Source organism: Pipistrellus kuhlii, unplaced genomic scaffold (genome assembly GCF_014108245.1).
Source record: "Pipistrellus kuhlii isolate mPipKuh1 unplaced genomic scaffold, mPipKuh1.p scaffold_m20_p_15, whole genome shotgun sequence".
In the NCBI taxonomy this organism is placed as follows: Eukaryota; Metazoa; Chordata; class Mammalia; order Chiroptera; family Vespertilionidae; genus Pipistrellus; species Pipistrellus kuhlii.
Genome location: NW_023425460.1, coordinates 18,076,248 through 18,102,603, shown reverse-complemented (window position 1 = coordinate 18,102,603; position 26,356 = coordinate 18,076,248). Strand labels below are relative to the sequence as shown.

Below are 26,356 nucleotides of genomic sequence, written 5' to 3'. Positions count from 1 at the left end.
TGGCTTTGCAACAAGACATGGCCTCCCCCACCACTTTCTGGCCATGAGACCAGTAGCTTCCGATTCACTGCATCCTCAGTTTTTACATGGGAAATACGGTGCCTAGGGTAATGCTTTGGCGAATAGAAATTAGATTATGTAGGCAGAACATAATGAAAAAGCCATAAAATGTGACTATTTTCACCGTCCATATATATATATATATATATATATATATATATATATATATATATATATATAAAATAAATACCCAGGTCCTCAAAGTGCTCTTTGAAGCAGCATCACCATCTTATTAGTTCCCATGTTAGTAAGTAAATAAATATTAAACCTATTAAAAAAAAAAAAGATATGCTATGATGCATCTTACAAATCAACCCACGGTTTAGTCAGTGCATCAGCATTTAAAATCGCAAAGACAGTTTTAAAAACAGTTTGGGGAGTTAATTTCCTTTTAGATTAAAAAGAGAGAAACACCAGCTCCCACTATAACATTTACGCTTAAAAATTACAAGATGAACCCTGGCAGTTGGCCGGTTTTCTCAGTGGTTAGAGTGTCAGCCTGCAGACCAAAGAGCTGCAGGTTCTCTTTCTGTTCAAGGGCACATGCCTGCCCCTCCCATAGGGGTATACGCAGGAGGCAACCAATAGATGCTTCTCTCTGTGTCACTCTCTCTTCCCCTCCCCCTCCTCCCTCCTTTCCACTCTCTCTCTTTGAAAATCAATGAAAAACATATGCTCAGGTGAGGATTAAAAAAAAAAATTTACAAGATAAGACTCAGTCTTTTTTTTTTAAGATAAGACTCAGTCTTTTTTTTTAATTAATTATTTTATTTTTACATATTTTATTGATTTTTTTTTGCCTCCCTCCCTCCCTCCCACACATCCCCTCCCTCCCCAGAGTTTTATGTCCATTGGTTGTACTTATATGCATGTATACAAGTCCTTCGGTTGATCTATTATCTCCCCCAGATCCTCCTCCCCTCCCTGCTGTAATTTGACAATCTGCCTGTTGCTTTACTGTCTCTATATCTATCTTTTGGTTCATCAGTTTATAATGTTCTTTATTATCCACAAATGAGTGAGGTCATGTGGTGTTTCTCTTTCATTGATTGGCTTATTTCACTCAGCATGATGTCTTGATAGCGATTTGTTTTTATGCTTCTCAAAAACACATGAACACACACTCCCTCTGTTTGTAAGACTTTTACTGATAAAAGGAAACACATTCAGCGATGCCCAATAACATACCAGAAATCAGTCTCAGAAGCAGCGGGCAGAGGTACTCACCCGGGGAGATGGGCCTGCTTGAGCTTGGAGAAGGAGTGTAAGGGATCGGGCTGGACACAGTGCGAGGTCTTAGTCCTTGTGCAGACATCTCATTAAAACACCTAGGAGGAAGGGGGAGATGATCAGGACCGCCTGCATTTCAACCATTCTTAAGAGAGCTCTGCTGAGAAAATGCTTGGGGTTCCCATCCCAACGTGTAGAGAGTGATGCTGTAGCTAGGAGACACCCATTACCATGGGCTCTTGCAGGGGGGTCACTGCCCAGCAAACCTCTCCCCAGAAACTTGGGCTGGGGAATCTGGAGATTCTAGTTCAGCATGGGGTCCTGGGGACAGATGCACCACCCAACAGAGAGGCCGGGCTTCTCTCCATCACAGCAGCTATACAGACTCCACCTCCACTGTCGCAAGAATTACAGAGCCGTCTGTGTGTTCACGGCCACATTTAAATTGCTCTTTGAAACAAACCCAAACAAGCCCTCTGGGATCTACATGATCAAATTAGAGCTTAAAGATCCGTCTTTCTGTGAATCAAATGTTGATCCCGTGCAAGGCAAGCCTTCCTTAACAAAGTCACGCGTTAGAAGGTAATAGAGTGCCGATGAGGATACATTTCTGTGTGAGAGATGTCCTAGTATGTTATCTTCCACAGGCCTCGTGGCCTCAGGAAGGAACAGGCTGAGACCTGTGTCCTGGGGAAGATCTCAGCCCTGATAACCCAGCTCATGAGCAGAACGTTAGCGCTGTCGCTACTCCACTGGCTTACTCGACAGGAAGAAAGCCAGGCTGCGGAATCTGACATACATCTCTCCCCTAGACACCCACCACCGACTCTTCTCTGCTCTCCAGAGCAGGCCCACGGAGGCAGGGCCTGGACTTCTTGTATGCTACCATCCAGCTAGCAGCAGCGAAACAGCCTCTTGGTTTTAAAGGAATAAACACAACTTGTAGGTGCCTCAAGTGTCTATTTTATTTTTCTCCCAAATGTGCTATCATCATTCCCGGGAGGGAGAGGAGATGATGTCTTTATTAGGAAGCTGTACTCGCCTGAAACGATCTGACGTGCAAAAGATAGAGCAACCCTCCTGGCGTGGATACGAGTTCTGAGGGGAAAATGTTTATCTGGAGCCTGAAGGAGCGTTAGCAGTGTCACCATAGTTGGAGGAAATTCCAGAGCACAGCTGGCTCAAGATCAAGCACAGGGTCCCGTGTGTGCGCGAACAGACAATCTGCTCGGTGGTGCCTCCCAAGTAGTTAGTAAAGAAGTTAATAGGGCTGATGTGCTTTTTAATCCAAATGGTTTTCAGGGGATATGAATTTCAGAGAGAACGGGACACGGTCAGAAAGAAATCAATGAAATTCAGAGGTAAGAATAGTTAAGGATAGTTTTATGTAAACTTTTGAGACCGAATACTCTTTATTCTACCAAACAAGGTAGCATATACATACGTAGATTCTTTAATGAGGATGCCCCGTTACTCTGTTTTTATACTTTTTTAAAATTATGAAATTATAGACCTTCGCTACAGAAAAATCTCAAACTTATCTTGAAAGGACAATACCACTGTCCATAGTAAATTGGCCCGAAGCCTTGTTAGTGCCCTGGATCTAGTAAGAAGCAGAAACAAAAGCAGAGCACTGCTGGGGAAACACTGCCCACATGCTTTCAAGCAGTGTGTTCGGACATCCATCCCCAGCACCAGCAGGCCCTGGTCTCAGCTACGGGCTCCTGGGCCTGTGGAGGGGCCCGGAGGAGGCTCGGTCTCCCTCCCACACAGTGATACCGACCATGTAAGGCCAGGGCACCCCTGATCCAGGACAGGAAATGTCCTTGCAGAAACGATCTGGTTCTGAGACGGGCTAAATCCCCAACTGCTGGGTTTCTCTGCTGACTAAGCGGTTTTTCCAAGGTGAATGTGTTGCTTATCTTCACAATCACCTTACTCCCAGAGTTGACGGTGGGAAGGGGGAGGAGGAGGGAGCGGGGAGAGAGAGGGGAAATCCCGATGAGAGAGAAATGCTGATACCACTTTCTCTGGTTAACCAAAGACTGACTCTTATTTCAGCCCATTTCTCAGTTGGACAATCGGGGGGGGGGGGGGGGGGGGGGCGGCCTGATGATACACTTCAGCAGATAAACGCATTGCGTTATTTTTTTTTTAAAGTAGCTGCAGAAAGGCTCAAAAGTTACGAAGAATGTTAAGGCGAGAGCCTTTGGCTTTCAACAACCTCCTGTCTTCTGCTGATTCCTTGGCTTTGAGTACACGTTTGCTTGGGCTGTACCAGGGCTTGCTTACCTGCATCTAAGACTTCAGCCTCTCCCAGGCTTAAAACAGACATAACCTGGGACTGGACCAATTCACCAACACATGCGAACTCAGCCTCTCTACACATCCCCCTGCCTCCACTGCTCTCCCCAGCAAACGATTCTGAGAAGGACATTTCCCCACCTCTCTGTTTGGGATTAAGGGAAATGGTCACCCTTCTTCATTTCCCCCATTCTTAGCATCTATTTGATGCAGGAGTGTTCATCATCAGACCCAGTAAATGTCAGCACCATCCCCTTCCACATCTAACAGGGTGTGAAGAGAGACCTTTTGGAGCCTTTGTTAAAATAAACCAAAACAAACAAACAAACAAACAAACAAACAAGCAAGGAAGCAGGCTCCTCAGACCAGTGCACACCTTTCGTCATCCATTTCCAAGCTGGACTCGCTCTCGGAGAGCTGCCGGCAGAGGGCTTCCCTCCTCTCCATCTCCCTCTGCAGCTTCCTCTGCAGCCGCAGGTTCTCTTCCCTCATGTGACGCTCCTCCTCCAGGTACTGCGCCATCTTCTCCGAGTCTGAAAAGCCAGAGTTCCCCGTGAAAACGTGGCCTGGGAGCGCACATACAAACCTTCACCAAGATGCCAGCCGGCTGGCTCCTCGGCTCCAGACAAGAACCGTCTCAAGCCAGGAGCTCTCTCTCTCCCATGCTTTAAATCTGGACTTAGCGTTTACCCCGAGTGACCAAGTTTACCGATGATCTGCATTTGGGAAAAATACCAGCGGCGTTGGGAGTTTAGGCATCATCACCCCCACTTCCTTGCCTTCTAAGCAGCCTGAGGTGGAGGAGGAAATGGTGGACTTGGCAGCTATTAGAGCTTCCTGCATTGCTGGAGCTCCGAGGGGAGAGGGCTCCATCAGGGAAACAGAGCCAGCCCACGGGCTGCCCTCTGGGCACCATTTCTGTGCCCCTCCACTCCAGACACAGCACGGCCAATCACCTACAGAGCCATCACACTGGCAGCGCACCCATGGTGCCCTGGGGGCCAGTGAGCTACAGCATGCTCGGTATCGGTTATAATTCCTTTTTAAAAACTAGAAGTTGACATAGCAAACAACTCGCATGTGTCAAATAAGATTACTACTTTTGAGAGTGTGTGTGTGTGACTCACTCACAGCCTTTCCGAGTCAGAGAGCAGGCAAAGACCTGCAAGCAGCCAGGCTCTTGGGATGGCACCTTGGCTATGACAAATACCCCTTCCTGAGGAGCTGGCCAGACAGGGGTGGGCAAACGTAGGTTCACAGTGGTGGGCATGTGAAACAGTTAATTCTTGTGTTAGCAGTTAGAAATTATTGTATTATTTATTCCTATTAAAGCTATAAACCTACTGCTGCCCACCCCTATCTGTAGAGGTCTCCACTCCTGCATCCATCTCCCGGCCAGAGCTGTGTAGCCCGAGGGCAGAAACTGGACCTGGTCGGATTCTCTCTCTCTCAGATATCTGGAATGCAGAAAGGACACCTTCATGCGGCTCTAGAATCTCCTTCTGCTGAGTCCCTGGTTCGCAAGCCCAACGTTGAGAGGTTATTCTGGGCAACATTCTGGCACATTCCAATAAACGGCCATCACATGACCTCCCCGCTCTTTTTCTGGTTTACCTCAGACAGAATCTATTGTTACTAAGGAACCAAAATAACCTTACACAAAACTCAGTGTCTACCCATCTTCCTGCTTCTTCCTTTTCCCTATCTTAGCCATGAGTTTGGAAAAAGTAAAACCTCAAAAAAAAAAAAGGGGGGGGGGGGGGGACACGGTAATATCTACTTCACTATTCTGAAAAATAGCTACCCAGTCAAAGTGGCCATGATTGCGCCTGAGAGAGTTCTCCATGTTTCCAGCCCATTCCAAATTTAAGAAGGAAGGAGCTGAATGCCACACTGGCCATTTCTCTGCCACAAAAAGACCCTATTTCAACTCCCAAGTCCATCGAATTAGTTTCAGTTTTAAGCAACTCTGTGAAGGTCTGGTCCTTTAAGCAAATAATGACTTTTGAGGATAAATATCCAAAGATTTCTAAGGCGTCAGCGTTTCAGAACACATAAAAACGACTGGATATCCTTATTTTAGAAATTTAAATAAAAATACCAGAATTAATAAACACTGTTATGTACGCTGAACACTAAATCCCTCCGTTGTTCTCCATATAATCAAAACCCTGCTGCTTCATCCAGTGGCAAAAGTCCCTTTAATTGAAGGCATGCTGGGAAAATATTTACAAAGCACACTTTTAATATAAACGATTTAAATTACTGCTTCCCAAATATGCCCGTGTGTAGCACTTCTCACCAGCGCTCCAGGAAGCATTAGATTGGCCCCTCGGAGTACTTATTGTTTCCAGAGCCAGAAGGGCGCTGTCAGAGCGAGTTGCCTTTCTTTTCCATAAATAGGAAAGAAAGCTTCGCAGAACTGAGGGTTCATGAGACTTCAAGAATAATCAGTGCAGGGTGAACAGTTTTTCAAAGGAAACGGCAATCCTTTCACATCTGGGGAAATCAGCAGGGGGAATCCTTAAACAATCATCTACAGACAAGAAAGCCGGTCAGCAGGAGGGATGGCTGGAAGACTTCCTGGCTGTTCAGCAATTAACAGAGAGGCCCAGCATTGGCCGGTGTGGCTCAGTTGGTTGGGTATTGCCCAGTGCGCCAGCAGGTTGCAGGTTTGATTCTCAGTCAGGGCACATGCCTGGGTTGTGGGCTTGTTCCCTGGGTACTGGGCGTGCAAGAGGCAGCCATCTGATGTCACAATCTCACATTGATGTCTCTCTCTCCCTCTCCCTTGTTAAAAATCAGTAAACGATTAAAACAAACAAACAAACAAACAAACAAACAAACAAACAAAAAATAACCAGAGAAGTCAGAAGCATAGAGAAGACATCAACCAGGTCAAAACTTCTGGGTGTTATTGACCCAGGCACAGAGAGATGTCACTCCATGGGTGCCCTCTGCTGGCACACCGCCACACCTGATTTCAAGAGACTTGACTTACTTCCAGAAGTCAGCTCTTACCTTCCCTCACGCAGAGCTCCCTGAGACATAAGAGCCACAGCTTATGTTCTCCCTTCTGAGCCACAGTTTATGCTCCCCTATCTTCAGCCACCTCGCAATAGCGGGTCCAAGACAGTCAACTGAGAGTGACTTCCAGTCAGAGTCCAAAGAGGTGGTTTCCACATAATCCAAAGGTGACCTACACAGTTTGCTTTCACTTTCAAGTTTATGGTTAAAAAAATACCGATTTATGGAAAATGATGCAATGACTAATAAAATAATACAAGAATAAACTTTTGTGTACTCACAAGTGTAAACCTACTTTTGCCCACTCCTGTATAATAAATTGTGCCTTTCTAAGCTACTAAGCGTGTGGTCTTTTGTTACAGCAGCAATAGGAAACTACCACGTTGTGTTTTTTAAAGGTTCTTGATGCACCATCCCAGGCTGAATAAGAGCTTACAATGGATTTTAGAAAATAAAACCAAACTAAAAATCACTGAAATTTACCCTGGAGGTGTTCTTGAACAGTAATCAAATGTATATACAGACATTCATTATAAATATGGCAACACAAGCAAAAAGGATCTATTGGTATGGGGCTAGTTAAATAAACTGTGGTGTAACCAAATAATCAAATACTGAAGCTGTCCTTTAAAAAAGGGAGTAAGATAGCTCTATAGGTTGGCAAGAGAAAAGTTACAAGATATAGTAAGTGAAAACAAAAAGATGCAAAGAGTATATTCATTGTATTACTATTTGTATTTTAAAAGTTTATACAAACATATATATCTGGAAAAAATGCATAAAAAAATAGATAATTGCACCCAGTCAGTGTGGCTCAGTGGCTGAGCATCAACCCATGAACCAGGAGGTCATGATTTTATTCCCAGACAGGCCATATACTTGGGTTGCAGGCTCAATTCCTAGTAGTGGGTGTGCAGGAGGCAGCCAACTGATGATTTTCTCTCATTATTGATTTTTATCTCTCTCTCTCTGAAATCAATAAAACATCTTTTAAATTTTTTTTTAAATAGGTAATTGTCAGAATTGGGTGGTTGCGGATCCGAAATGAGAGACTTATTTTCCCCTGCATACTTTTCACTACATTGCCTATTTGAACAAATAAATTGGAGCAACTCAAAAGCAGAAATAGGAGAGACCCACACAAATGCACAATGATCTCATCAAGTACTCAGAAATCTAGTTCCTTTGACTTCCAACTCAACACTCCCACCTTTTCCAAAATAACAAATATAAATTTCAAAAGCCCTTATTCAAGTGCCATGAACAAATGTTATCTATGGCTAAAATTTAGCCGTAAGGAAGATAAACACTCTAATCTCTGCATTAAAACCCCCCACATATATTGATGTCTCCTGCAATATTTTGTTAGCACCATCCTAGAGATGGACGCAGGGGAGAAGGTTAAAAATATTACCTGTGATTCTGGACCCTCCTGAAATTACTTGAATTATTTTTTAGAAGTATTCTAAACTAGCTGCCTGGCCCTTCTATAATTAATTTTAAAAATAACGTATTCCAAGATGACAGGACAAAGAGGTACTGGTAATGGAAATACAATACGACTTTGATTAACAAAAATCAAATCGTAAATGTCGGTAACACCCTTGGTACTTGGTAAGTAGATTAATTCTGCAGACAGAAGACAGGAAAACCAGAGGCTACGTACGCTGTAACTGAGCAGCCCTCAGCTGCTTCTTTAGCCTCTCCACTTCATTCTTTAAAAACCGGATGTGGCGCATCATGTTTTCTGGAGAGTCGATCTCCATGGAGATGTCTCTGGGTGATGGGGGAGCTGAGACCGGCTGGTCTAATTTCTCCTGCAAGATCCTTTTTGGAAAAGTAAAATTGCAACAATGAGAAACTGTTTGTTTGCCTTTGAAAGATAAAACAACATAATAGTCAGAGGGCTTGTTTCAATAGCAAGCTCCTGTAATGAATGAACTGCAGAACCAATTCACAGGGTGGCTTGAATCTCCTCTGCCCATTTCACATGAACTTCTGGTCACCCTGACCTGGTATTCGGGTCAAAGGGCAGAGCTGAATGAAGGACCCACCCTCCCTTTCCTTCAAGTTGCCACTGGTAATTAAGCATTCCTAAAAAAAAAATCTCTAACATGTGCTTCTAAGTAGTATGTCTGGCCTAAATGTCTGCCATGCTGGCTGAGGACATGGAGATACCAAAGGAATTTCACTCTCTCAGTGCTTTCAGCTGAAGTTTATGAACTGTGCACTATCAGTCTCTGTGGGTGGTGGCATAGCATGGAGACTCGTATAAAATTCCCTGCTGAAAAACCAAGCTGAGGGCATGACAAACTGATGAGAGGCCCTTTGCTTTTGGCCACAGCTAAGGCAGAAAGTTAAAAGCAAAACAAATTAGATTAATAATTGGTAGTTCCACCTTCCACACTAATTATCATTAAGCACATAAAATGCTTATTTGTTATATTCAACAGCTTTTGACTTATAAAATGTCAATTTCAGATTGCTCAACCCAATAATCTGCAATAATTTGGTACTGATTGAGTTCTGCAAAGGAAGACTGAATGGCAATAGACTTCCATGTCCCATTTTATGGGTTGCTGGGGGGTTTTGGTTTGGTTTTGTTTTTAATTTTTACCTTTGAGTTTGCTCAAGGGCTCTAAAAACAACATTTATTATATTAAGTCATTTTTCCTAATTCCATCTATTAGTACTGCTACAATAATGCAAAATACAGCCACATCTTGAATATTTCCCTGTAGATATACAGTGCCTCTACTTGCACTTTTCTTAAAGCCGTGATATGCTTCTATTTTGCAAATCTTGAGATGAACTCAGAATAATTTATGGATTCATCCAAACCCAATATTTATGGCAAGAGGACTCTGGTGAGCAAACAAAAAGGTCCTCGTGAAGTGGATTAATAAACATTTTCAAGAAATTCCCTTTCTACAGCCATTCACACATCCCGCATACAGAACTCCTCGCCATTCTTCTAGCCTGGCTCCAGCCACCCAGTATGCAGCACTTAGAATAGAAATAAGGGCCTGACAGTACCTTGCACAGGGGGGTTCAAGAAATGTTTGCCTGCCCTAACCGGTGTGGCTCAGCGGATAAGAGCATTGGCCTGTGGAGTGAAGGGTCCCAGGTTCGATTCTGATCAAGGGCATGTACCATGGTTACGGGCACATTCCAGTAGGGAATGTGCAAGAGGCAGCTGATCAATGTTTCTCTCTCATCAATGTTTCTAACTCTCTATCCCTTTCCCTTCCTCTCTGTAAAAAATCAATAAAGAATGTTAAAAAAAAAAAAAAGAAAGAAATGTCTGCCATTGAATGACATTTCACATCCATGTATATACATTTAACGCAAAGGATGCTAACCTTAAATATGTACGAGCATTTCTTTGCAGCAAAACATTAAATGGTAATTTTTCTATCAAAATCTCAGTCTTCCTAACGAAGTACATTTTATAAATATATAATATAATAATTACAGGCACGTAGTATACATGCTATGCAGTTTAGAAAAGAACTGGGGAAGCCAGTTCAATCAAATAAAAAAGCTGAAACTATAGCCATCCGTCAGAACAATTTAAAGGTGAACAATAGCAACTGGACTAATTTCTTCACGGCCTCTGACACCAAATGGAAAGAAATTCTGCTGGGCCACTGTGAGAGAAGTGTGAAGAGGTGACCAGCACGAAAAGAGGTCAGAAAGCTTTCAACATGTTTTGCATTTGACAAATTAAATGACATGCATCAACCATGGAATTAAAAGTCCCATTGTTATTCTCCAGTCACACCCAGAACAGCACCCTACTCACATCCGCAATCCCCTATGCAACAGTAAGACTAAACAAACCGCTTTTCAGCTTCAAGTTTATCCATTCTTTTCCAGAGACGATTAACTAGTGCTTCTTGCTCTTGCTCCAAAGTATTCTCAAGGTCAATCTTCTCTCGTCTCAACTAGAGGAAGGAAAAGAAGTTTTACTGAGAATAGCAGGCCACTTAAAAACTTGGATAATTAGATTTCCTGATTGGACCATTATGACCCCTTTACTTGGAGAAATTGCGAAGAAATGGCCAATTTTCTAGCACAGACACTTTAAATGCATCTAGTTCTTACACTCTTGAGAAAACCAAGACAGGTTCATTCTTTGATGTTCAAGCTTAATGGCTGTCTGGTACATCACTTGTTTTAGCATTTATTCAAGGCACATGGGAAAATCTCCCTTTAAGAGAGTTAGGGGGGAGTTCTGCCTACTAGTCATATCAGGACTTACCTGAATGTTTGTATACCCACCCCCCCCGCAGTCCTGCATGCACTTCAACATTAAAGACGACATCAACCACATATATAGATACCTCAAACACCCCTATTTGTCAATGGGTGCACACAAATATGTCCCAAGATATAAAAATAGGCACAAAATTATAAACACCGAATTCACACAGTAGTGGTTACCTCCGGGGAGGTAGAAAAGAAGGGAACTTCGATTTGAAGGAAAGTATGCAGTTGTGGAGGGAACCCCAAACTATTCTACTTCATAAAAAGAAGCAAACTGGAAAAATTCATTTAACCAGTCAATATTGAGAAATATGAAAATACTGAAAACAACGCCGGGCACTGGTCAACAAGGAAGTAGCCGGGAGCCCAGAAGTCAGAAATGTCTGCCTTTGTGAACTTACATTGTAAAGGTGTCAGGATAGTAAATGAAACAAATAAATTACGTATTTGGTAGAGGGCGAAAAGGATATGAATAAAAAGGTTATTGAGAGGGTTAGAAAAATGCAAGGATCAGTAGACTTCACAAGGACAAAAAGAGAGAATGTGCTGCCTCATTTTTTTGTACTTGTCTATGTATTTGAGATAGTAAATAATTTTAATAGGAAATTTCCTTAAAAAGAGAGAAAGGCTGTGTGCCTGCCCCTATACTGTCCCTGTAACCAAACCCAATTAACCTTTTCCATCACCGACTCAACAAATTATAATATCTGTGATTGCACAGCTGCAAAAATGCCACAGGGGCAGATTTCACGTTTCCTTAGGAGGTCATAGAGCCAAGCTCCTACTGATCAAAGATCCCTGCATATGCAATAAAGTGAGACCAACAGGTAATCTTTTAAAGTGACCAACGTAGACTTTATCCAGCAGGTAAATGAGCCTGGGTCACAGAGTCAATGGAAAAATACAGCTTCAGGATCTTTTTCTTTGCATGAGGAGGGTAAACGGTGGTGGGATGTCAGAGTAAGTCGGACGAAAGGATTAGAACTGCTACAATAATTTTGTGCTGTGAAGCTGGGAATAGGCTAATGCACGCATGCTCCTCAGAATGTTAAACAGTTCCTACCGGGAGCAATGAGAAAAGACCTGGAAAGCCTCACAGAACTCCTATGCAACCTCGTGAGATTTTGTGCGGACCACACTTTTGGTCACGCTTTGAAGTATGACTTACGGCCATTTTTTAAAACAAACGAACAAGCAAAAAAAACAACACATTCTAAGGCATTTGCCTGTGAAGGACCCTTTTCCTGTGTTTGACTAAGCAGGCGTCTTCAAACTATGGCCCGCGGGCCACATGCGGCCCGCAGAGGAGTCTGATCCGGCCCGCCAGGTTTTTTGGGCAGTGAGCGCAGCCGAGGTGTTACAGTAGGAATTAGTAGTTCATATAGTCCGGACCTCCAGCTCTCCGAGGGACCGTGATCTGGCCCCCACTTTAAAAAGTTTGAGGACCCCTGGCACTAAGGCATCGTTTTGTAGTAGGGAAACTTATATCCAATTACGTTTCATTTTGGAGTACTCATGCACAGTGCTAACCAGTAACTCTGAACACCCAAAGCTGTCTTTGCCTATGAATAACTTACTAGGCGTGTGGCTCTAGCAGGTACTCACCTGCTGAGAGCCTCAATGTCACCATCTATGAAAGAGACGGTTGGCCTAGATGATTTCTGAGGGCCCTTTCAAAGCTACCCATTTTATCCTTCTCCATCAGCGTCGGTCTCAAGACAGCAGCTGTCTTTAGCCTGGGCTGGCTCAGCCGCCGATTTTTAGAGCTAGAAGCAGCGAGACAAATCATCTAACCCCACCATTTCATTTTAGAGCTGAAGGGACACAAGCTCTTAAGGAGAAAGTAGGATTTGGGGTATAAACGATGCTGTGGTTTGGGAGCCTACCTCCTTTGCCAAGAATTCTTGGGAGTTGCAGAGTAAGGGGCAGCTTCATGAGTCTGAGAGTATGAGGACACAGAGACAAGAAAGAGAGCAGGACAAACGGGTTGAAAATGGACATGAACTTTGGCCTCTGTGGGCTATCCATTTCCTGCCTGCTTCAGCAAACAGGCTTCCTGGGGGTGAAACTTGGGATCGCTTTACCAATGTGCTCTCCTAACTCATTTGCATGATGTGGGCCACACAGGAGGCTCTCAGTCAGCAGCCTCGATGTGGGTGTTTCATTGCACGGACTGGCAGCGCTGTAGGGAGTCCGTATTGTTTAGCCCCCAAAGAGCAGGGTTTCTGGACTTGTTTCTTCAGCTTTAAAAAAATCTCAACTTTTCAGCATTGCTGGGAATTCTGATGGACATCAGGGGCAGAGAAGTTAGAGGGAATGGTATTATTTATGATACGATGAACGGCCCATTAGATTCTTTATCAGACTTGCCCTTCTACTTTCTGCTCATTTATTTTCACAACCTATGCATTTAGAGCTGAACAGCCACCAGTTCTGCCAATTCAGGCAGAAGGAGATTTCAGGTGCTTCTGACATTGTCCGGATGCTGAACAACCCTCAGATCTGGGCGAGTATATGCTAAGTCTACAGGCTAAGTCAGAAATTCGTGCTTGAATCACGACAGCAGCCCAGCTTTGCTCTCACTACGCTGGTCTCTATCTGTAATGCTCTCCCCTATTCCCTTCCCAAGAATATCCCGTTGCTTTTTGTACTCAGTGTTCATGCAATAGGCATCCGCTCATCCACCGCCACATCAAATTCTCAGGCTAACCTGAAGCCCCTTCTGCCTGCTTTTTTTCTGGGAGCATCGAGGGACACAGCTGATTTGTAAACATACTCATTTGAAAGACTGCCCTGAAATTAAGTCAGTTCAATGGACGGCCAGGTTCTTTCCTTCTCTTCAGTAGCTCTCCTTCTCATTGCAGGTTAATTAACCTCAGACCAAGGGTTCTTATTATGTTCCCAAAATAAAGACGGAGCTCCTTCAATGGATAAACTTAGTGTGTACAAATTTAGCCAACTCATCTGAATCCACAGCCCTTCCTGCCTCTGTGTCTTCTCAGTGGTCAGATACTGACCTCCACCAAAGTAGCAGGAAAGAGAGGGCGCAGCGGAGAGATGGCTCCCCACACTATCGGATTGCTGCCTCATGGAAGCCTTTTTCCATTTAAAGAGAGGTTTGTTGCTGGCTGGGGTTTGTTGCTGGCTGGGGTGAAGGGAGAGGTGAGGGGAGGGGTGCTGATGAGAACGTTAGCCTCACCACTGTGCTCAGCCCCAGAACTCTGAAAGGTTTTAATGGATCTTTTCAATCTACTTTGAAAAGTCTTAGTCTAACTACCACATAATTATCATTTCTACGAGAAAATATGTTCCAAACACCTGACTTGAAAAACAAATGTTGGGGTGGAGGGGATGAATGAAAAAGGGGAAGGGATTAAGGTGTACAAATTGCCAGTTATGAAAAACAGTCACAGGGATGTAAAGTACAGTATAGAGAATATAGTCAATGATGTTGTAATAACTATGCATGCTGTCAGATGGGTACTAGATTTAACAGGGTCATCACTCATAGGTTATATAAATGTCCAGTCACTATGTTATACACATGAAGCTAACATACTTGCATATGCTAACTGTAATTGCAAAAAAAAATGTTTTAATTAAAAAAATAATTTTGGAAAGCAGCCCATTTCAACAAATCTGAGATAATAAAGAGAGGGTGCTGGCTGGTGTGGCTCAGTTGGTTAGAACACTATCCTGAGCACCTAAGGGTTGTGGGTTCGATTCCCAGGTCAAGGCACAAACCCAGGTTGCCGGTTCGATACCAGTTAGGGAGCGTAAGGAAGGCAACCAATTGATATTTCTCTCACACACTGATGTTTATCTCTCTCCTTCCCTCCCTCTTTAGAATCAATGAAACATATTCTCGAGTGAGGATAAAAATTAATAAATAAACAAACAAATAAACAAACAAATAAATAAATAAATAAATAAATAAATGTAAAAGATAGGGGGAAAGTCTGTGGAAGGGCTACCATATAAACTGAACTCAGACACACAGATTGTGACAACATAAGTAAAAATAGCACTTAGGATGATGATGATATAAGGAGTGAACCTGGTGTTTTAAAAAAGAAATAGAGTACTCTCTAGGACCTACATTAACATAATTCATAGTTAGCTATTTTTTTTTTTAACGAAAAGAGGTAAATCCTAAGAAAACAACTGGGTAATGGGGATTAACACAGCAATATCCCCAAACCTTCCAGGTTAGGTAGTACCTGACGGCCAATAAAAGTTCAGCCCAATTTCCTATCAACTTATTATGTAATATCACAGATGTCCAGAGCGGTGACTGTGGAGGCTTATCAGAATCATCTGGGAAAATGCACAACAGTAAAAAAACAACTAAATTAAAGTCAGAAGAATGAACAGTTTTCACCATGGACTGAATGTTTGTGCCCCCCATTCATATGTAGAAGCCTAAATCCCCAGTGCGATGGTTTAGAAGTGGGGCCTCCGGAAGGTCATTGGGTTTTGTTGGTACCAAAGGGTGGCCCCCGTTATGGGATTTCTAATGACCTTTCTGAGAGACACGAGAGACTTTGCAGCCTGCTGTTCCCTCTCATGGGAAGGCGGAAGGAGAAGCAGGCAGTCCGCAGCCCTGGAGATGCCCCTCACCAGAACACCATCAAGCTGGCGCTGATCTCCGACTTCAGGACTCCAGAACTGTGAGACACAATGTCTGTTCTTCACAAACCAGCCTGCGTTCTGTGGTACAGCAGACCAGTGGGCTAAGACAGTTATGTTTCTAGGAGAGGCGGTAAGAGACCTTACCTAGCTCATTCCATCCTACTTTGCCAATACAGATTAGCTAATCAAGGTTTTATGTATTGAGTCCTCAATGTTGTTGATGGATTCTGTGACTTTAATCAAAACAATGTAGGCTGATGGGTATAAACAAGTGTTCAGTTCCTATGGCATCTCATTAACATTATAAAGGTCCAATGGACATGGAGGACATGCTGACACAGGAAAGAAGTGACTAACAAGACTCATGAGGGAGCTATGGAAATAGATCATGTGCAACTGACAGGAAAAGAGCTAAGAACAATCCACCACGGTCCTTGGTCCCTGGCCCCTGGCAAAGCCTTCACACACTAAAGCAACAGAGGCAAGTAAAGCAAACCTTAAACACGGCCTCGGTTGGCATATGTTCAGGCAATCAGTGGAATTTTGCTCAGCGCTGGCAATTCTCCTAGGCTAGAAAACATCTGACCCTTACCTTCTGGCAAAAAAATTTTTTTTAAAGAAATCAAGCAGCCAATTTGTATTACAGATGAGGTAAGACAGGTGTTCCTAGACCACAGAGTCCCTGAGGTACCTACTGGATTAATCAAGCCGAGGCTGGTTTCAGAATTAAAAACAAGTTCTAGGTCATCACAGTGCGGAGCCCAGGAAGAGCCAATGGAAGTTTGTCAGTGAAGAATAGGTGAAAAGGAAAGAAAGGATGGTCATGTTCAAGTGTAGGAGGCCGAAAATTACAATCGAAAAGAAATTTATCTATGTACTTCAGAAATATACTAATAGAGGAAAAAACACGCAAAAACATCACAAAGAACTACTTACACAGCAAGATAAATAGGGTTGTCTTTTGGATGAAAGTTATTCTGGTGGTAATTTATATTCCTACTTTTTCCTACCCCTGCCCACTTTTTAAAAGAAATTTACTATCTTTTATAAAAGACAATTTAATAAAAATGACAATTTCCTAATATTATTTAATAGTAAAACCCCTAACTTAGGATGTTCATTTACATGTATAAAATACAGAATAAGCCCATATCCTCTCAAAGGATAAATGACAGCTTTCTGGAAGACTCTGAGAATTTCCCACATTGCCCAGAGTTAAACTTCTTTACCATAGCTTACAACTGTTTTTTTCTCAAAAATTATGTTCCTATAAATTTTAGATTTATTCTCTGAAATAGATATAACTTCAGGATAACATTAATATCCTATTAACATTAATCTGTGAAAATGACACTATTTCATACTTTATCAGCTCAATAAATTTTGCTTTAGTTCAGTGATGTTGAAAAATGAAGGCTTTTATGAATCCCCCACACTTATAATTACTCAGATCTATTCAGTTTTCATCACAATGTTAAACAGGTTTGATGTTAGGTTTATAATTCTAGGGGACTCTTTTACCAAATAATTACCATAGGTGGGAAGCAGGTATCAGCATCTTGGATGGACATCCTTTCACCACATCAAGGAAAAGTCCTTGGTGGATTACAAATACACTATTACATAAGGGGCTGCTATCTGTCCATTCCATAAAATGAGCTTCCTTCACAAAGTAACATTAGGGAAACTCTTCTTACTGTGCTTTATCTAAAAGGAAAGATCTTGGATAAGAGAAATCACTTCTTTGTAATCATGACCATACCCATCCCACTTCTTTATATAGATTTATGACTGACTTTCATTCACTAGTCATGGTTCAGCAAAGGAGAAATGCCTCTTCTAAATCATCAACCAAATTCTTATCTTGGTCATAAACAGACTTCCTTGATCTTGAAATTACAAGCAACTGGGAAGTCCGGGTTTCATTCCCCTTGCTGCAGCACACCAATGTCCTCCAACTGAGCAGGCAGTCTCCACTCCCAGTGCTTTACCAGAAATGCACCCTGTCAGATCAGGATGAGGTTCCTTTTTACAAAGGAAACATGTTTAATATTTTCCCGGCCATGGGTCATGTAACATTGTCTGTACAAATCGATCCACGTGGCAAGTGGTATCTGATGCTTCAAATTACAGTCTGATAAGAAGGAATACAGTGAGTTTTTGTACTTCATTGAAATGAGGTCCAGGGAAGGACTTCTAGGGATTGTGGGTGGGGGAGTGAGGAGGTGGTGGTGGTAGTGGTGGTGGTAACCACATCATGTAGAGATACTTGTCTGTGTCCCTGACGGAGCTCAAGGTCTACTTTCAAAGGTCTGGAGTTGGGACCCCTCGGTTGGCTTCCTGACCTCCCGACAGCTCCTGGATTACAAAGCAAGTCCACCGCAAAGCGAGCCTGCTGGAGCTTCAGATACTGCCCGGGGCCCCCACTTCACCTTCTTCCTGGGCACCAAATCCCACTAACTTCTCAGCTCTGCGCTGAGGCGTTTCCCCTTCCAAACAAACTGGGGGCAGAAAGCTTGTACCCAAGCTTCCAAGTGGCCCAAACACCCTCAAGGATTTGCTACAAAGTCCCATTGAGTGGACTTTAGGGTCGACTATGATTATGTCTGGCTGGGCCCCAATGCAGCGCATCTGAATGCGCACATTTCATTTTATATATACACACACACACACACACACACACACACAAAAGCAGGGCAGTAAGTTATAATACACTGTTGTTAAAGAAAGGAGGAAGAGGAGCAGGAGAATGAAGAACAAATATAAATAGCAGTTGTTTGGAGAGGCTTGAAGTCTAGGTAATGTTTTATCATTTTTGTACTTCTATATTTTTCAAAGTTTCTTGAAAGAGCAAAAGATTACTTTTAAAATGCAAATGTTTAATAATAAAGATTCCCATAATTTGAGATCAGTATTTGAAATCAAATTCAAAGCAAGCATAGTGCTCATTAAATTACATGCCCTTACTGCAAGTGAAACCTCAAGGAACCTAGTTGTTCTTTGAAACACACACACACACACACACACACACACACACACACACACACACACTTAAACAAAAAAGGCACACAGACACCAGCAGGTGCTGCCCAGAGCTATTACAACAGATTTCTCCGACTGCCAGGGGCTACCAGGGCAGCTGTTAGCATGAATGAAATGCTTGAAAACCCAGTATGGTCACACTCCCCATGAATTTAAGAAATACTTTGTCCCACAACAACAGGAACAAAATATCAACCAAGGACACAAATCTGAACATAAGCCACTGGCCACTCAATTCACAGCTCAGTCACCAGGACATACGGATTACCTGTGTAACTCACTGGAGTCAGTCGCTGCAGCTACTAAAATAAGTAGCATGTGCCTTGTATGTAGACTGACAGTGACGTCAGTTTGGTTTGTATTTTGAACAAATTAACTGCCAGACAAGTGAGGCAGAACCCACCTGGCAGTCTTTACTAAGAATACTGTTCTAAGAGCTAGAAACCTAAAACTTTCCTTTCTTCCCCATAGAACTTAAAATATACCTTGTTTCCTTTTAGAGGAAAAAAAAAAAAGGACAAAATATAAATCTTGTCCGGAGGATTGCAAGTCATTATCTGAAGCCCCAGCCTCTGCGACTTGGTGAGAGACACTGGGCCAGTGGGCGTGGCCCCTGCAATGCCCCCGGAAGCCAGAGTCTTGCCAAGCCTCCGTACTTGGCTGATGCTGTCTGCTGGCTAAAGGTAATCACTGGGCACCTGCCAGCAGAGGCCGACATGAGCCTCGGTGCAGCTCCAGGACAGCCTTCTGCATGACCCTCTCAAAGACCACATACAGAAACTGCCATCCCCCCGTCCCCCCTTTCCTTGTCGGGCAACAAAGAGAAGGGATTCAACTTCAAATCTTCTTCCCGAGTTCTCTTCTCTGTGCTCAGCATCTCCACTCCATGCAGTAGCTGCACGCACTTTTTTACTGCATTCTCCTCTTCCGTTTCTGCCTCCTCTCACATCCCCGCGTCCCTGCAACAAGCTGGGCTTAGCTCTCCCCAGCCCGTGGGTCTCAATGAACAATCAATCAAACCCAGGGTCCAGGAGCTCCAGGTCCCCCTCAGCTGGCATGGGGAACGGGGTTGCAATGGGAACGCTGCTCCTCTCCACAACAACCCCGCACAGAGCACTATCGCTCGTCCTGGTCCACAGGCTCCCTGGCCTCCGGAGACCAGGCTCCGTGAGGGCAGGGACCTTTCCCAGCAGTGTGTGGCAGACGGCAGGCACGCAATGAAGGTGCTGAATTAATGCAGGATGTGTGCCACACAGGTGCACCGGCCGTAGCAGCATGGACAAAGAGAACGTCCGAGTGCTGGGGTCACAGGTGACATCTGAGCACAGAGGTCCATAAATTAACAGATAACCAGGTGAAGGAAGGTGGTGAGACAGTTGAGGCCCAACTAATATGCATGCATATTTATATACTATGTCCTCTACCATAGACATTAGGTGGAATCTCTCATTATTAATGGCAGCAGCTACAATTTTTGGATCACTTGACTAGATGTGAGTCACCAGGGATTGGTTGGTGAGGTCAACATTGTGCCCCCACTCCTCTACCTTCCAAGGAATTCAGAGGAAAGACACAATCTGTTTAGCTGTCTGCTGGTTACCATTTGTGTACCAAGTGTTACAGAAGAAGGACGGAATGCTAGGAAGTCCTCCACAGCACAGACCCCTGAGTGCCTGGGGGAGGGGGGCCGGGCAGATGAACGAGGATGGGAGTGAGGATGAGAGCGGGAGGGAGGGAGGAGCCCAGGCAGAGGAAACAGGTCAGCGGAGATCCTCCCGAGGAAAGCACCGGGCAGGCACATCAGAGCACGTTTTTCAAACTGCAGGTCACAACCCATCACTGGATTGTGAAATCAGTGGAGTCAGTTGTGACCTACATTTTGCTAAACATGCAATGAGGTTGAATGGAAAGTCAGTGCAAAGCACATACGGTTGTTTGATGAAACTTGCCCGGGTCACATATACAGTTACAGAAACAGCTGTGCGCTGGGTTGCCACGTAAACTTATTTCTGGCTGTGTCATCCACACTGAAACCACTGTGCAATACGCATGGAGCTGCACAATGGAAGGTTAATGCTCCCGACCAGCCTACAGGTTCGGTATTGTGTCTGTTTCACAACAGAGACCAAGCTGCTCACCTGAGATGGCCCAGCTTATCCAGATGGAGAAGGAAGCTTTGAAGCTAGAGAGAATCTCCCAACTACACAGGCTAACACACGGTCAGTACACATGGGTGCTCATGAGTGGTATTACCATTCCAATTCTAATTCCAACCTTTCGATATGGTATCTGTGCTTTGGAAGGAAAGGACCTCTTGGAGAAGAAAACACACTCACAATGACAGGCTTAACTGAGAAAACGACCGAGGGCGTCTGGTCCATGGCAGACAATCAAACCTGCTCGTCACATTAAGCGTGTGCCGGCTTGCCCTGCTAATTCTCCACCAACGGGTCGCGGTAATTTCTATTGTACTGCCTATCAAAGGGTTAAGTAGGCAGTCCACCTGTTCCTGGCTGCTGTTTTCTTCTTTCCCGTAAGATAATTTCCTGAGCCAAGTGCACAGAAGGCCCTCACATCTGCTGAGCGGAACTTCATTTGATAAAATAAATGAATGCATGCCTTTTAATGCGAGTTATCCTTCTCCAGAGAAGCAAAATCCTTCCTAGTTGGCAGAAATCACTCGGATCAAGATTTGTTGACACACAGAATACTCCAAGTTCTAAATGTTCTTACCTAGAAAAATGTTAATTTTAAATAAGCGATGGACAGTGAACACATATTTGACAAAAGGCTTTAAATCAGGGCCCCCAGAAGCACTAACATCCTGTTGGCTAGATTAATCCAGTTCGTTACACTAATGCTAACTATCAGGGCTGCAAAGACCTCATACTTTCACATTATTCTGAACATGCATTTCTACATTATTTTCAGGATGCTCAATAAATGCAACTAAAATAAATGATTGAGAACTCCTTAGCCGTGCATCTTGAGGAGCACCTCCCGGACCCCGTCTGGGTTTCCATTTCTGAAAAAAGCACTGTAAGCAGGTTAGGCCACTCACAAGCCAACTGGCTGTCATCAAGTGGCAAGTCACAAGATGCCACCTCCACTGCCTCTCCAGAGGAGAGGGGAGCAGGAGGCTGTTGTCCCAAAGTCTGGGAGTGGAACCGACGCCCCTTCCTCTGGGTTTCCTCATGATTTCCCCACTGTCTCTGGACTCCACCAGGGTCTGGAGACAAAGATAGTCCTCCCCCAATTCACAGGATTTTAGTTTTCCAGGTCTAAAATTCTGTGGATTCATATACTGAAAAACACCAACAGAACTGGCCATTTATAGCACAGAGACCTTGATGATGACGTTTAACATTCCCTATTTGAAGAATGAAAGGATCCCAGACTCGGGGTCTCAGAGGAGAATGTATCTGACTAAGTGTCCATGCCAAAGGCCTGACTTTTGGAGAGAAACTTACCACGAGGGCCTTCTGCCTTGTGAGCTAACTGGGGCCTACTTTCCCAGAAAGCCCAAGACTGAGTCTCAAACCCTGGTAAGTTCTGCTTTACAGGGAGTGGGCAGGTGCCTACTTAAAGGCCATGACAAATCCAAGAGACACCTTTAAAACAAACATGTTCTGGCCAACACAAATCCCTGGTAGAAGGTCTTCCAATATTCCTTCCGCACAGGCAACCCATCAGGCTCAAAATCTGAATGATTTATAAAACAACAGCAGCATCCAACTCATGTTGAGTGCTTACATAGTAGGCATTTTGTGAATCACCTTACCCTCGCTCTCATTCATGGCATCTCACGTAGGTTTGCTACCATTGCCATTTTATCAATAAGGAACCCGAGGCCAATGGGATAGCCACATGTAAGAAAATGAATTTGGACCCCTACCTCACACTATACATAAAAACCAACTCTAATGGCTCAAAACCTAAATGTAAGAGCCAAAAGTACAAAAATCTTAGAAGAAAACATAGGGATAAATCTTCATGACCTCAGATTTAGCAATCGATTCTAAGATATGATGCCAAAAGCAAAAGCAACCAAAGGAAGAAATGGATAAATTGGACTTCACCAGAATTAAAAATGTCCATGCTTCAAAGCACAGGATCAAGAAAGTGAAAAACACAAAATAGGAGAAAATATTTTCAAATGATATATCTGATAAGGCACTTGTATCTAAAATATAAGGAAATCTTAGAATTCAATAATAAAAAGATCTCTAAGAGGCATTTTTTTTCCCCCCCTAACGAAAATACACAAATGGTAATAAGCACCTGAAAAGCTGCCCAACATCATGAGCCATCAGGAACCTATACACCCACCAGGAGATACCATTTCATCATCAGTGTGGTGCAGCCGCTTGGGAAAACAGTCTAGCAATCCCCGCAAAAGGTAAATGGAGATACCACAGCAATTCCACTCCTAGATATAGATCTAAGAAAAATGAAAACATATGTCCACACAAAAGACTTGTATATGAATGTTCACAGCAGAATTATTTATAACCAAATGGTTGAGACAAAACAAAGGAACATCAAATGATGAATGACTAAACAAAATATGGTATGCTCACACAGTGGAACATTATATGGCCAGGAAAGGAATGAAGTACGGACACATGCTACAACATGGATTAAAAAAAAAATTATATAAGTGAAAGAAGCCAATCACAATCACAGCAGACAATGTACTATATGATTCCATGTACATAAGTCTCCAGAATGGGGCAAACATACAGAGACAGACAGTGGGGTGGTTCTTGCTTAAGGGGGAGAGGAGATTGAGGAGCAGCTGAAGGGCAGAAAGTTTCTTTCGGAGCTGATGACAATGATCTAAAACTGATTGTGATGCTCTGGTTTCTCTTCAGACCACATAAATCTTTCGCCTTTTACTAAAACTGATTATGATTATGGTTATACAACTTTGAATATGCTGGGAACCACTGGATTATACATTTTAAATGGGTGATTTGTATGGTATGTGAGTTATATCTCAATAAAGATGTTAGAGTAAAAAAAGTGAACGAAGGTATTAGGTCAAACCTGGTTTCTTACTAGCACTGTGCCCAGGCCCTGAGCACCACACGGACCTGCCTTCCAGAATGGAAAAGATCACTCCTCAGTCACCTGCCCACATCCACACTTCTTCCGGCAAAGCAGGCAGGGCATGAAGCACCTCGAATGTCATCTTCAAATAGCTTCTAATTTTAATTTGTCAGATAGAAGAGCAAAGGCATGGACTACTCGCTAACCACGATAAAGAATAGTGTAGCATATGCCTTTGCTCTCCTGGTAATAATGTCTAGTACAGGACACATTATATAACATAGACTACGACATACTGTGTACAATATAATACAGTTGGTAATCCCAAGAGATGACCACAGAGAGGGTCAGATCACATCCAAGGAAACATAAAACAGATTTATTCCCACCGGAGGGAAAAATAAGCAAACATTTCCCCTAAACACGGACTGCGATTATTTAGAGCGAAACAAAATACAGAGTAAAATCTCCAGCATTGACTCATCCTGAACGTATCCAAAACAAAGAAGGGGACGTTTTATGATTATGTCCAATTTCTCCATGTTAATTAAAACAGGAACTTGATATCCGGGATCTGAGGTCTATTTCTGGTACAGGTCTTAGCAAAGCATGTACACTGTTGTGGAAATCCACCCCTTCACTGGTGAGGTCTGAAATAACCTGAAAAGGCACTAAGTCATTAAGTCAGAGAGAATGTGTGCTTTGGACCTCATTTTAAAGGGGTTAGTGAAATCACTGAAGAGGCTTAAGGGGGTGCCTCTCTCAGGGACTCTGGGATGAGACGGCCCCTCTCTCTCTGACACTAGGCTACTACCTCCCCCTTGTGGCCACCATGGGGGTTACACCCCTCACCCCAAGATTCCCTTAGGAGCCTGTGAAGACAAGAGCAAAGCTGTTTCCATTATGGACCACCTTCACTGTGAAAGCCATGGCCACGTGGTTCTCACAATACCAACTACTGTGAGAATGTCAACCGGTTAATTCTTTATTCGAGTACCACTAACAGGTACTTGGTGTATCAGGGACTGAACGAGAATCTTCAATGCTTTAATTTGAATAGAACTAACTGGCTATTGCTTACCCTGAGAATTAAACAGGTGAACTTTAGAACAAAATGTCTTTAAACTGTGGGGGGAGGAGGAGCCTTCTAAATTTAGATATTGCACCTGAATTCTGAAGATATGTGGTTAAAAATAGATTACTCTGAATATGTATACAATAGCAAAACCTCGGGAATGGAATTTTTCTCCTTTTATCTGAAAGGGATAGAGGAAGTATTTTTAGGGCCATTATTCATAGCCATGGAAAACCCAGACACATTCTTCCCTTTCACATAGAAGTAGGGTCAAGAATAACACGCAAAGTCAGCTAGGGAAGTTTCAAACAAACCCTGAGTTCTTCTCAAACCTCGCATTCCCATCATCATTCATTCGAAGGCGTAATGAAGAAACTAGTGTGGCACTGAGGGTGACTGAAGAACCAGTCAGCATGGATACTCCGAGAGCCTAGAGATGGGATAACTTTGCATGAAAGGGTTAGACGAGTCATCACACTGGCAATCGAGATCCAAATTACAAAGAGATAGAAGGTGTTAATCAATGTACTGAGTTTTATATGGAAATCAGATAACACTGTGCTCAGCCTCTTATTTGTCTCAGGGGAAATAAAATTTCAGGACACTACAGTGGGGGAAAGCATGAAGGAGGAAGTAGGCCAGGGACTGACAGGTAACTTTGCTTGACACGCCAGCCTGTGTGGACCAGTCACCGCTGCCTACAGTTCTACGTGCTGGAGTCAAAGAGCCAGTCTGGACTCCTCTGGCAAGGGCCCAACCAAATACCAACGTCTGCCAAGGGCGATGGACAAAGGGATTAGGCGCTGTTCCTGTCTTCCTTGTGCACCTTTCTAAGCTTAGTATGCTTGAATTTAGTCTGTCCTTCTCTGTTTACAAATGGCAAACGTGGGCCCAGAGAAATGAAGTTAATTCAGGGTCATACAACTAGTTAGTGGCTGCGTCAGGTGGGCAACCGAGTCTCTGATTCCATATCTGAATCCACAAATCTAGGCGGGAGAAGACAGAGCTCATATAAGGTTGCTAGTAATGTAAAAAAAAAAAAGAAAAAAAAAAAAGGCTAACGTTTGTTCTGAAAAACCCTTGAAATAGAAGCAACACTTGTCTTGGGAACTTTCACAGAAACTATCCTGCGGTTAAAAACACCATCTTCCCCCTTTGCAAATAGGAACCTAACATTTCCTGCCCATCAATCAGAACAACACAACACTTCTCCTCCTGGGCTTCCTTCACTGGGGTTAGAGAAAGAGAAAGTGTGCGTGAGCGTGAGCAGGTGCTGTGCAGACCTTCAGAAAGGAAGTCTCCCCCATGGGAAGGAGGAGCTGAGACATGTTCTTCCCTGATAGTCCTCAGGGCACCCCAAGGCTTGAAAGAACAGTGGGTGATGGGGGGGGATGTGCCGCGAGAGCTTTCCATGCTTACCTGCTCCAAGGTCAGCTGCTTTGAAATGGTATCATTCTCCAGCTTCTTAATTTTCTTCATCAGCTTGTTGACCTGGAATTCCTGCTCCTGCTCAAGGTGCTGCTCTAGTTCGGCTTTCTCATGCTGCAACTGGGAAGTGAAAAGCACACAGATGCTGTGGAAACCGGGCTCCAGAGGAGGTTACATTGAGAGACATCCCCGAAAGAGCCTGCTCACCTCTGCTCACACATGCCGACGTGTGCTTCC

At 43.5% G+C, this 26,356-nt stretch overlaps 1 protein-coding gene across 7 annotated transcripts in view; it reads right to left on the bottom strand.

Annotated features, from left to right (window-relative positions):
- Window positions 1-26,356, bottom strand: part of CCDC6 (coiled-coil domain containing 6) — a 126,891-nt gene that overhangs the window by 35,183 nt on the left and 65,352 nt on the right. For 2 of the 7 annotated variants that reach the window (XR_006741676.1, XM_045581852.1), the window contains exons 3-7: window positions 26,111-26,239; window positions 10,465-10,568; window positions 8,288-8,448; window positions 3,971-4,127; window positions 1,249-1,388 (exon numbers count right to left, since the gene is read on the bottom strand). Coding sequence is in view for 6 of the 7 variants with exons in the window: in XM_045581852.1 (XP_045437808.1) it covers window positions 1,249-1,388; window positions 3,971-4,127; window positions 8,288-8,448; window positions 10,465-10,568; window positions 26,111-26,239 (691 nt within the window). In the remaining variant the exon portion in view is untranslated. Of the gene's footprint in view, window positions 1-250; window positions 329-1,248; window positions 1,389-3,970; window positions 4,128-8,287; window positions 8,449-10,464; window positions 10,569-26,110; window positions 26,240-26,356 lie in introns of all 7 variants that reach the window. The other 5 variants (XM_045581854.1, XM_045581853.1, XM_036438411.2 and 2 more) reach the window with 4 other exon arrangements.